Genomic DNA, 12,995 nt, shown 5'->3' on the forward strand with positions numbered 1-12,995 from the left:
CCCTCTGCCCCATTCTAGTCATGACGCCCTCTGCCCCATTCTAGTCATGGTGCTCATCAGTGTGGGGCTGGTTTGAACATTTTTGCAAAGCCTGTTTTTGGTTTTCGCTCCAGTCCTGATGTTTATATATATCAAATCAATACTATGTATTGTTTCCGACCCTGTCCATCTCAACATCCCATATCTCATCAAAGAATCTTTAGTTGTGGTTGATGAGTCAGCATAAAAAGCATACACTTCCCTTAGTTCCTCTGGTGGTTTTAATTACTTTTTTTTAGCACTACAGACCACAAATGATGTCAGGAACCATAGACTGGGTGTTCTCTTTTGTCGTCTGCTTCCTGCAACGATCAAGGGTTGCTTCATGCTAGGCGTGGGTGGTTTTCTTTGCATTCCTGTTCCTTTAGTCATTCTTTACTATGATAAATTCTTCCAGTGTAAAGCCCGAATACCAGAAAGCATTGGAAAGAGGAGGACATAACACAAGAGACGGAAATTGAGTGATGTGTAGTAGCCTTATTAGCTCTGGATTATGCTAACACTGAGCCTTGAATGCTTTCTCATTGTGATTACCAGATGATGTCATCAGCAGCTGCAGTAATGCTGGAACTGTCAGCCAGTCATAGTATTTTACCATCATTGCCACACTAGTCTTCAGACCTAGTCATGGGTGTGTTGAAAGATGCACCCAAAATAAAATATGACTAACCGTAGTACTGAAATCCCCTATCTGCTGTGAAGTTCAGCTGGTCACCCAATATCAATCCCAGGCGTAGTGGTGAGATACATAAACAGTAAGATCATTTGTTTCCTAAGTACTCACTGGAATTTTATTTATTGTTGTAATTTTCTTTTTGCAGATATATATATAGCTCCCGAAGGTATTGGAGCGATTTACTGAGCTCCAGTTACGTTACACAAGGACACATTCTTTTTTTTGTAGGCACAGGGTGATTAAGTGATTTGTCCATAATCACAGGATGTGGAGTCGACCCCGAGGCTCGAACATTGGTTTCCCAGCCCCAAAGTTGACAGTCAAGCCGTAAGACCACATCCTCTCCCCAATACGGAATACAGTCAAGCCCACCCTGGCTTGTAGGAGTCAGGGTGAACCCAATGATGAAGCATGCCACTACTAGAGTGGGTGAGGGTTATACATAAAAATAGGTTTCCTATTCTTCCTGCCTCTGAGGGCGTTGGTAACTCATATACTTACTGTTTCCATATTCTCTTTCAATTTTCTAACCCCAGCAAGTTGATACTCGTTTGTTTATGAAATTTGTCTCAATGGGAGTTTGTATCCCCTCTCCTTTCATGTAGAAAGAATCTCTCCACTCTCCAGGGTTTTGTTGGAGTTCCCTGAAAGACCTACCTGTTAGAAGAGATACCTGTGTGCCATGTTTGCATTCTTACTACTGTGTTTTTAGCTGCTACTGTACACCTTACGCACAAGAATAGGCCAGAATGACGTATCAGCATGGTTATAGTTGTACGCTACTTTAGAGGAAGATGGGGAACTGTGGGTACCCTGCTATACCGGTTAATTTCTTCACTAACTCTACAATGTTTTTAAACTATCAGTGACCCAACTACACTAATTTTTATGTGAACATATGCTCTCAGGTAATTCATTTTGAATGAAGTCAGTTGAAATGCACATTTTTCCTCTCAGTTTTGAAACAAGAATTTCAACTATAGATTAGTGTACAGTTAAAATATATGTTTTTGCTCACGTGGGCCGCCCTCGATCAATATTGACTGCGGGTCTGGTGCTTGTGGACACATTGTCCAGGGGGCCGGAGTTGTCTGGTCATGCCACAGTTGCTACTTTGCAAAAGAACAAAGGTCCTAAGCTTAGAACAATTTCTAGAAAATTAGATAGCATATAGACCACAATCGGACAATATGTACAGTTCTTCTTATACCCAGCCGGGCAAAGAGTTTATTTTAGGAATGTTTGACAGGAAGTCAATTCAAATCTTACAATATCATATCAAACATAATAGTGTTTGAAGTAAGGCACAAGCCTGTGCCGTACTCAACAGGATAGAGAAAAGTTTGTGAAAAGGGGTGCAGAGGAAAGAATAGTTTACATCAGGCAAAGGAAGAGTTGAGCAAAAGAGTGGTACTGCTTTAGGATTTAAATTGGCAGTATTCCCTTTAGTAGAACATACAAAAATAAATCACAATAAATAAGAATGTATGTCTACATAACAGTGTCGACGGCGTTTCGATCCTGTGCTCTAAAATAAAAGGATCATCATCAGGACTTAATATATGCCTGGAATAACATAGAACAATCAAGCCCAGAGAAGGGTTTGAAGAGGCGCTTTCAGTAAATGCTGTACCTCGATGTTGCGGTACATTGGGGACGTTAGTGATGTACTTCAAGAGGCAATATATTTATCCAGCGTCCTGGAACGGCTGCCCAGTGAGGGGTGCCCGGTTAGAAGAAATAATGGGGAAACAGTCTTGGAGGGGGATACGTTATCCCGTAGCAGCATCAGATAGCTAAGTAAAGTTGAGTGAGCGCCTAGCTTGGCGTTCTCACCCGGTTTCCAGGGGCTCCGTAGCGGCGGTCGGAAGATTGCACGATCCGCTCGCTTTAGTCAGGATGACGGTGCATCTGTTCCTAGCAAGCGTTGTTGGGAAGGGAAGCAACAACGCTTCCCTTCCCGCCGCTACGGAGCCCCTGGAAACCGGGTGAGAACGCCAAGCTAGGCGCTCACTCAACTTTACTTAGCTATCTGATGCTGCTACGGGATAACGTATCCCCCTCCAAGACTGTTCCCCCATTATCTCTTCTAACCGGGCACCCCTCACTGGGCAGCCGTTCCAGGACACTGGATAAATATATTGCCTCTTGAAGTACATCACTAACGTCCCCAATGTACCGCAACATCGAGGTACAGCATTTACTGAAAGCGCCTCTTCAAACCCTTCTCTGGGCTTGATTGTTCTATGTTATTCCAGGCATATATTAAGTCCTGATGATGATCCTTTTATTTTAGAGCACAGGATCGAAACGCCGTCGACACTGTTATGTAGACATACATTCTTATTTATTGTGATTTATTTTTGTATGTTCTACTAAAGGGAATACTGCCAATTTAAATCCTAAAGCAGTACCACTCTTTTGCTCAACTCTTCCTTTGCCTGATGTAAACTATTCTTTCCTCTGCACCCCTTTTCACAAACTTTTCTCTATCCTGTTGAGTACGGCACAGGCTTGTGCCTTACTTCAAACACTATTATGTTTGATATGATATTGTAAGATTTGAATTGACTTCCTGTCAAACATTCCTAAAATAAACTCTTTGCCCGGCTGGGTATAAGAAGAACTGTACATATTGTCCGATTGTGGTCTATATGCTATCTAATTTTCTAGAAATTGTTCTAAGCTTAGGACCTTTGTTCTTTTGAAATAGTCGATACCCATGGTCCAAAGCCATTAAGTGGGTCCCCCTTGTTTACTTAAAAAACAGTTGCTACTTTGCAGCATTGGGCGCCTGGGTTGTGGTATTGTAGTGGGTTTCAAACTGTGCAAGGGACTTCACTTTTAAGATGTCCTAGATCTTATTCAATCTGTGGGCCTGCACATAACCACAAAAGTATTAGCACCCAAAACCCACCTAACTCCTGCCACACAAACTGCTATTTCATGTGGCTTTCTGTTAAGCAGCTGCAAGCTAAACACTGGCATATCTGTAAACCATCAGAACTAGAGTAGACATTGCGTGCAACTAATGGGTATATCAGCTCTAATAATGGTGCATGATATACAACTAATAGTAGCACCTGCAACTAACACTATGAACTAATTCTGGGCTCCACTGAGTAGCGCCCTATCTGTGTGCACAAACTTTCAATGTCTCTCCAGAGGTAATAAGTGCTATATAAATCTGCTATCAAATTACAATGAATTTGGGTATTCAGTTAATGTTTATGAAAGCTGAATATCGTTGGTATTTACTAAGGGGTCCATTATCTCACTGGTGCTGAGCTACCTGTGAGATGCACTGACCTTATTGTCCACTTCCTGGGTACTGAACATTGTTCATTTATCTGTTTGAGGCCAAAGGACACACGCAATGGAACTGCATCTCTCATCGATTTGCTCATTGACCGGAACCCCAATCTGTCTCCAGGGCCCTAGGTGAATTTTAAGGTTTTTCCCCCAAACATACCATGAGTCTTCTGTGCTTCCCATCATGCTGCCAATTGTGGGATATTTTCTGTGGATATTGAAATACAAGGTTTCTATGTGATTCTATGTATTTTAATTACAAGTTTATGTGTTTCAAACTTTCTACACATTTTCTGGCCCAAATTGGGCCTTTCTAATTGTGAAGGAAAGTTGGGCAAATTTGCCACTGTTGGACAAACAGTTCTTTTGCCAGCCCTGTCAAGCAGACACCACTCTTTGGCGATGGCAGTGTACTAATATAACAATAGAAATGTCTGAAAGATGTGATCACGTTGACATGGATGATGCACCCTGTGGTTTTTGGATTTGAGGTGAGACACACAGAGGAGCACCCGGTAGCAGTGTTTTGTGCAGCCCACCCAGCTTCCACATAGTGGTCAGTATTCTCTTGCTTGCCAGTAGGGTAGATGTCATTGCCATGCACCCCTCACACTTGCATCATGAGTAGTCGTTTGTACATCTACATGGCCCGCTTACCTAACTGGACCATAGATGGAATATCCTGCATTAATGTCCCATGGGCAGGGTTAGGCCCATTTCTCTGGGTAGGAAATAGATGCAGCCCTTATGCCATTTTTAGGTTAATTTCCCCACAAATAACTATGCATTTTACTGGTCGCAAACGGGCGGTTTTGCAGAATTGGGCTGTTTGCGACCAGTAAAATGCATTTTGGTATGTATGAATTCCAATCTGCGATTCAGTAACATGTTCCCAAATCGCAATTTGGAAGGGTGCCTATATACCGATTCGGTATTAGGGAGGGGCGCGTTCAGGCCGTCCCTTCCTAATACCAAATCGCAGCAGAATGTAGGAATGTTTTGTGACCGAAATGCGGTCACAAAACAACCGCATTTTACCACCTACTTCAAGTAAGTGGTAACCCATTTGCAAATGGGAAGTGGTTTTGGGAATGGTAGCGTAAATGTTTTTTAAGAGCAGGCAGTGGTCGCACGTACCACTGCCTGCCCTTAAAAAATTAAAAGAAAATTCATTTTTTTTTTAATGCAATCCCTTTTCCCATAAAGAAAAAGGGCTGCATTTGAAAAAAAAAAAGGATTGCTTCATTTAAAAGCAATCAAGGACAGGGTGGTCTGTTGACCACAGCTATCCACCATCCCCGTGATTTTAGTGATTCCCAATGGGTCGCAAATTGCAACCTACTTCATTAATATTCATGAGGTAGGTTGATGTGGGACCCACTATGAACCGCTAAATGAAACTTGTGGAGTTTCATACATTAGGAATAATGATTTATGTAATTGTGAATCGCAGAAAATCGCAATTAGGTCATCGCTATTTCCAATATTGATACATGTGGCCCTAAAAGTTTTGGCAAGATGCTAGCTTTTCATTTAATGTAAATTTAGGATTTTTAATGGATATTGAAGAAATTGGCGGTTCCACGTAGGCCTACATCATCCAAATCTCAAAACAGATATAAAAACCTTTCTAGTTTCAGCACCAGTTTTTATACAGCAGTGATGAACAACTTTACAAAAAATAACCCAGTTAAACAAACCTAGCTTTGTGGGCGGTTATTGGAGGGCCATGAAATTTGGGATCAGGGAACGGCAGCCAGTTTACTTAACCATATTTTTGTGGAAACATTAGCTTACACTACAACCATTTGATGATTGCTGCAGTATTCAAAGGGTATTGATGGTAGGTTGAAATATATTTTTACAACAGCCATATTATTCATTGTGTTGCCCTCAGAAGGATGAAAGAGTTAATAGAGCTTACTGGGACACATTGTTACCAACACGTTTCTGTAGAAGCTGCATTAGGCCCCTGAGCTATCTACAGCAACCCTCCAAAACCTAGTTTCTGTTAATTGTATTAGTAAATAACATACAATTAAAATCCGGATGTCTTCAAACTTGCCAATATAAAAGGCATGTGTAAATGTCAGGTTTAATACGGAACGTCATACCAAATCATACTCTGTTATCAAGCACTCACAATGCTGCCTTGCATGTTAATGAGTAGAAGGCACTATTGTGATTTGACACACGAAAGATGATGAGAGGAATCCTTGCAAATAGGTTAACCACCGCCAGTACCTCTGGGTAACATTCCAAGCTAATGTTTTTCACCCACAGTGCCACTCTAGAAAGACGCCTATATCCAAAGATGTCTGGTAGCATTCCTAGCCATTGTTTTTCACCCACAATGCCCCTCTAGACAGACGCCTATTTCCAAAGATGTCTTGGTAACATTCCTTGCCATTATGTTTTCACCCACAGTGCCACTCTAGACAGAGGCCTATATCCAAAGATGTCTGGGTGGCATTCCTAGCCATTGTTTTTCACCCACAGTGCCACTATAGACAGAGGCCTATATCCAAAGATGTCTGGGTGGCATTCCTAGCCATTGTTTTTCACCCACAGTGCCACTATAGACAGAGGCCTATATCCAAAGATGTCTGGGTGGCATTCCTAGCCATTGTTTTTCACCCACAGTGCCACTATAGACAGAGGCTTATATCTTAATGTGTGACCTGTAACATAAGATGCGCAGATACAAGCTCTGTGGTAAATGAAAAAGCAGGGTAGCCAATATTATAGGTGATAACCGGATGGTTTATTCCTTAGGATAAGAGCCATATGGTTACAAGTAGAAGATGTTAAGAAAGAAGCAGGAAACCTCCACCGGTAGCAGCATCCTTGCTGCTCAGCCTATGCACCCCAACTGACATTGACTCGTCCAGGCACACATCAGCATTCTGTTACCTCACACTCACACTGGCTGAGCAGCAGGGGACATAAAACTAAGGAGAGAATGCATGGTATAGAAATGGAGACCCCCACAAGCTGCAGTCTAGAGAGGTGTGCAGTAATGTTGTAGACTGTGAGGTGATGTGACAAACTGTAGACTATGAGAAGCCCTTTAAACTGCATGTGCTCCTGTAACCTACAGACTGTGGTGTGCGACTATAAGCTGTGCATGGTGTGCAGCCACCCTGTACACTGGGATGTTCAGCTGCATGCTGGCAACTGTCATCAACAGTAAGAAACTGGAATGTGATGTTAAGCTATGAATTGTAGAGTGAAATGTGCACATACATGCTGCTAACTATAACCCCTCCCAGATATGTGAGTGACCCACCGCAGCCATCTTCGTGCACCTTAGCTACCCCACCCACACACCCTCTATTGGGTAATCAGAATCAGAGTCTTAGCTGGTGCATAAAGGCTGCAGTTGATTTGAAAGCATGAAACCTAAATATCGCTTTTCCATGGTCATTTGTACACTCCATGATTTCAACACTGCATCGCATCTATATAATTATCACACTCTGATGTGTTATTCTAGAAACTCCTTGCAGCACTACGAGCACAACCCCCTGTGTGACATCCTCCTTCCTTTGGTGTCTAGCACTTGCTGCCCCTGGATACCCTTGCTACCGGTAATTTGAGTCGGTGGCCACTAGGCCTGACCCAGGCTGCAAGTGCCTTGACCGCCTGCTGCTGACCCCTATCTGACCAATCGCCTGCCCCCTCCTTCCTGTGTGTCAGGCTCTCTTTGCAAAAAGAACAATTGATGGACAGACTACAGAACAATGTTATACATTCCCCCATTACAGAGATCTGAGCCTAAATCCATTGTTTTTTTGTGCACCATGCCATTCCAGTTTGGACCCAGCCATATGCAAATCAGTCTTGACCCTGCGCCCAATGGGAACACTTCAGCCCGAACTGCCAGGCCAGGTCCTCTCTGGACTGGAAACAAGCATCCTAGGACCGGTTTCGGGCTTTCAGCCCTCATCAGGCAGGATAGCTTGCCTCCAGTGGCATGGAGACCCACGTCTGGGCATACCCGTCCCACCTGGGGTGAAAAATGCAAAAAAAACAATTGATGGACGGAATTCACAACAATGTCATACATACGTCCATCAATTGTGGGGCTTTGGGCTCTTTTTGCGGGTATTTTCTGGCTCTTTGAGGCCGCGTCATTGGAAGAAGTTTCTTATGGGCCACCCCAGGATCAGGCTTCCCCTTCCCAGCAAGCCCCATAATACGCAGCCATGAGCTGTAGGCTGTGATGTATAACCATAAATTACATGCAGGTATCCACTCTAGCAAATGTATAATGTGCATACTTCTGGGAAATTTCCTGTGTACTGCCACAGTGACATATTTGGTCAATGCCTGAAATATTATGACATACATGTTCATCTGCTGCAAAATGTTGACGCACACTACGGAATCTGTTCAGCTCTACCTCACAACTGTACTTTTAATGTATAGTTTAGTCATGTGTCTTCTTTTGGAAACCTGAATTCGAAATTGTTGCTTTGTCTTGACAAGCATGCCTTGGAGATGTAGCTGTGATGACTGCTTAAATGAAAAATAAAAATAAACTCAATGCAATGCAATGCAATGCTAAAAGGTGTGGACTGAGATATGCAGCTGTGCATCATATGTGCAACTGCAGGCTGTTATGTGTAATCATCAGCTGTGGAGTGGTGCATAACTAAGATGTAGATGATGTGAAATCACAAGCTATAGACTTTGACATGCAGCTATAAACCCTACTGGAACCTGCAATCAATGGCGTGCGGCGCTAAGCTTTGCATTGGTGTTTAGCTAAGCCAACGTGTGGGCTGTTATATTCAGCTGCAAGTTGTGGGCTTCGGTCTATCCTTTTAAATGAGGGTGATGTGCATATACAACATGTCGACTGAAATGTGCAATTACATCTGCAAAATGTAATGTGCGGCAACGAGCTGTAGATGGACATATGAAGCCATGAGCTGTAGATGGACATGTGTAGCCATGAGCTGTAGATGGACATGTTCAGCCATGAGCTGTAGATGGACATGTGTAGCCATGAGCTGTAGATGGACATGTTCAGCCATGAGCTGTAGTTGGACATGTGTAGCCATGAGCTGTAGGTGGACATGTGTAGCCATGAGCTGTAGATGGACATGTTCAGTCATGAGCTGTAGATGGACATGTGTAGCCATGAGCTGTAGATGGACATGTGTAGCCATGAGCTGTAGGTGGACATGTGTAGCCTTGAGCTGTAGATGGACATGTGTAGCCTTGAGCTGTAGATGGACATGTGTAGCCATGAGCTGTAGATGGACATGTGCAGCCTTGAGCTGTAGATGGACATGCTCAGTCATGAGCTGGGTGCAGTTACAACCTCAATGCACAGATCAGATCTGTGGACTGAGATATGCAGCTAAAAACCCACATGTGCAGCTGTAAGAAGCGGACTGCGCCGGGCAGCCAAAATGGTGGACTTTGTGTGGCTAAGCTGTAGACTAGAGATTGGGATGTGGAGCGGTCAGTTGTAGAGAGTGATAAACTGCTGTAAACTGCGGACTGTGACATCCAGTTATAAGCTGTGAACTGGTAGATGCATTAATAAGCTGTGGACTGTGAGATGCATTAATAAGCTATGGGCTGTGACATGCAGCTGGAGGTTGTGACCTGTGATGCGTATCAATAGGATGCAGACCGTGAAATTCAGCTGCAAGTTGCGGCCTGTGATGCGTAGTGAGAAGCAGGCGTGGGTGGTAAATTCCGTCCCGCTCGTGGAATTTGCGTAATTTCGTGTTCCGCGGAGAATGGGGAATTGTCAAAAATTTCAAAATGCCTGTTTGCGAGATATTTCTCCTCAAGCACGCAAACAGCATTCGCAAACAGGATAAAAGCATTGCGAACGGACGGAACAAGCAATTCGGAGTGTTCGTAGAACTTTTGCGTGCTCGCAGAAATTTTTTACCATTTCGGAGCTTTGTATAACGCGATTCCGCATATTCCGTCCACCCCTAAAAGTTGCAGCCTGTGATGCACAGTGAACGGCTGCGGCCTGTGATGCGCAGCAGTAAGATGGAGACACTGATATTCAGCTAGAAGTTGTGGACAGTGACAAGAAGAGAGCTGCTCTTAACTGAGCTTCCAAAGTTGATGTCCCTTAAAAGTTGTGTGGACAGTTTATCCCAACACTTTGTATCTGTCAGGGGCTCCATGGTAGCCCTACCTAAAGTTTGAGCATCCAGTTTTCAGGGAATCTGGTGTGTCCCTTGGCATATCCATGAAGGACTCAAGAAGTGGTTGCATCTTGTCTAGATAATGCATTCTCTACATGTAGAACATTAGCCAGGTATTCTCAGCAGAAGTGGCTTACAATGGGGAAGCTGGCTCCCCTGGCAAGGAATCCCATCTTTGCTTTATATGTATTCCTACAATGCTGGTAATTTGTTCAGTGTCCACCCACAGACCTTCGCGTCCTAGGCTCAAACACTAGCAGGGACAACTCAGACTTCCATCCATCCGAGGAAGATTCTGAAGTGGGTGATAGCAACACCCATGGCTTTAGCTGCCTGGACCCATTCCAGTCTGTGGTGTGTGCTTCATATAAGTGGTCATTATATTTATTGAACGATGTAAAATACATATCCATTGTTGAATATCGCCTGCATTATTTTTGAGGATTTGCAAGAGGGAGTGCAGTTAATGCTGAAACAGAAAACCTTGCACAATCTGTATGTGCACTCTTGGTTTTAAGATGATATTTTAGTATAATTTTTGCATTAAATGTATTTGGAATATTTTATGCGCTTTTATGACCGTACTGCCGAAATAAAGCTCTCTTTGACTTGACTCGACTATTTATTGAACTGCTGTAGTGTGGCGCCTGCTCCAATAATAAGAAAGTGGGCCAGGCAGCTGAGCTTTCTACAAAGCTGTGCATTTTTCACCAAATGTGTTTCTCAGATTGCACACATTGTCCGCTCCAGAACCCAAAGGTGGAACAAGATACATTTAATTTTGTATTAACTGATTTTATATGTTTTTCTACACAGAATCTGATTTTAGATGTCTTCCTTCTCTGAATCTGATTTTAGATGTCTTCCTTCACAGAATCTGATTTTAGATTTATTTCTACACTGAATCTGATTTTAGATTTCTTTCTTCACAGCCAATTATGCTGCGTTACAGTTACTTTATGGTGCCTTACAGAACCAGTGCTTTTGGTATTTTATGCACGTGAAAAACATTCAGTCCAAGAAACAAACTCTGTGAATAAGTATTTTGCACAAGGCTGTCTTCTCGGTAGCAGTAAGGCGCACAGATGCGCCCATTGGTGATAAGTGCAGCGAGTTTTCACTAAACTAAGTACAACACCCGTGTTTACTTCTCACCCCTCAGAGGCGGCCCCCTCTGACAGGAGTTGTGATGGTTTTGAAGTGATATCTCATGTCACTCACCCAAAATCATATTGTCTAACTGTGCTTTAAACTACAGATCTGGTTGGCATTGGTCAAACCAGCATTGACCTTGGTATCGAATTTAGGGGATGTAATGCCAACTTGTCATGCCAGACTCTGAACCTGTGAGATGCATGATGCCCACCGCGTATACATTTACCTATTTCATAGGGTATCGGATAGCCCTTCACTTCTGTTTTGTTTATTTTGTGGGACGTGTAGCTTTTGCGTGTTCCTTTATAAATGCGGATAAGTGGAGCCAGAATACTAAGAGAGACTTAAAATCAGGTGAGTTATTCACAATCGGCATAGCGCAAGTTCACTTCGGATCTCTGGAACAGATCTTTCGGCAGCAGTTGATGTAACCCACTGAGCTATCTGACCGGCTGGCATGCAGCGCCGCGTCTTACCTGCAGTTCGTGCAGCCTCGACAGCCCCTTCTTGCAGAAGAGATCAGTGATGAAGCTGAGTGTGGAGGGTCCTGGCACATCTGCCAGGGACTTGTGCCTTTTGATGACCTTCTCGGTGCCCCGGAGGAAGGACTCGGTCCAGAGCTCAGGGAAGCCCCTGAGAAAGAAGGACGCCTTGAGGGACTGAGCCATGATTGTCGCCCAGGTGGGAGCCAGGTACAGGTTGCCAGCAGCATTTTGGCAGCCTCCGCTGGCCGTATTTATAACAATGCTGTCTCTCACAATAGACAGTAGGCTGGCACCACTCTCTGAAGCGTCCACACCCCCCGCACACCCTCGGAAAAGTCCGCCTATGAGCGCCCGGTGCTCTGACAAGGGACGGGCTGTGGCGAGCCAATGACAGCCTGGGTGGGCGTGACCATGGACCTAGTGGTGGAAGCGTGCTCAGAGAACTGGGCTCCACGTGGGCTGAGCCTGACAGTGACCTGCGGACAGAAGCTGAGCTATACCAGAGATTTAACGAAATGAAATAAATAAATCACTGCAACCAAAGACCTATTGGAGTCAGCTATATCTTTTTGCGCGGGGAGATCCGTACCTGGGAGGTCCCGCTGTGGAAATAGACGTCCCGGAACTGGTTGATGTGTGTATATATATATATATATTAATTGTTTTGCAGTGATAAATAGCGCAAACGTTGTCCAATTGCATGAGAGCGCTTTACTGAGCACTAGACCACTTTACACTTTTATTTTTTATTTTTGAGCCAGGGGGAGATAAGCCATCGCTGTTCAGCTTTCAGGGGGCACTTAACATTGGTCACATGGGTGGTATTGTCATGTACCTAGTACACGCTCTTGAGAATCGGCACTTCTCCGCAGGGGTTCACTACTTATAATGGGAGACTATCGGCAATGCTAATTAGTGAACACTTACTGCAGAACTGTGATCACATGCAATTCTGTGTTTTTATTTCAATCAACGCCTGTTGTGCAGTATTTTGGACGTGTTACTAGTACTCTTTTTTTCCGGGAAGGGGAGGAGGGGGGTTGAGGGTGTTATGATTGTTCACTTTATTTGTTTGATGGAGTTAATAATCTGCATTTTGTCGGTTTCCCTGTAGCCCGTCCTGTATGAGTAGGGTCGTAGCTT

At 43.8% G+C, this 12,995-nt stretch overlaps 1 protein-coding gene across 1 annotated transcript in view; it reads right to left on the reverse strand.

Annotated features, from left to right (window-relative positions):
- The window catches only part of CYP27B1 (cytochrome P450 family 27 subfamily B member 1), a 33,551-nt gene extending 21,488 nt beyond the window's left edge, over window positions 1-12,063 (reverse strand). Inside the window, exon 1 of the mRNA XM_086965661.1 lies at window positions 11,844-12,063. Coding sequence (XP_086821787.1) covers window positions 11,844-12,035 — 192 coding nt within the window. The 5' untranslated portion in view covers window positions 12,036-12,063. The remainder of the gene's footprint in view (window positions 1-11,843) is intronic.
- Window positions 12,064-12,995: the final 932 nt, after the last annotated feature.

The sequence above is a fragment of the Lissotriton vulgaris genome, chromosome 1_1 (genome assembly GCF_964263255.1).
Source record: "Lissotriton vulgaris chromosome 1_1, aLisVul1.2, whole genome shotgun sequence".
Taxonomy (NCBI): domain Eukaryota; kingdom Metazoa; phylum Chordata; class Amphibia; order Caudata; family Salamandridae; genus Lissotriton; species Lissotriton vulgaris.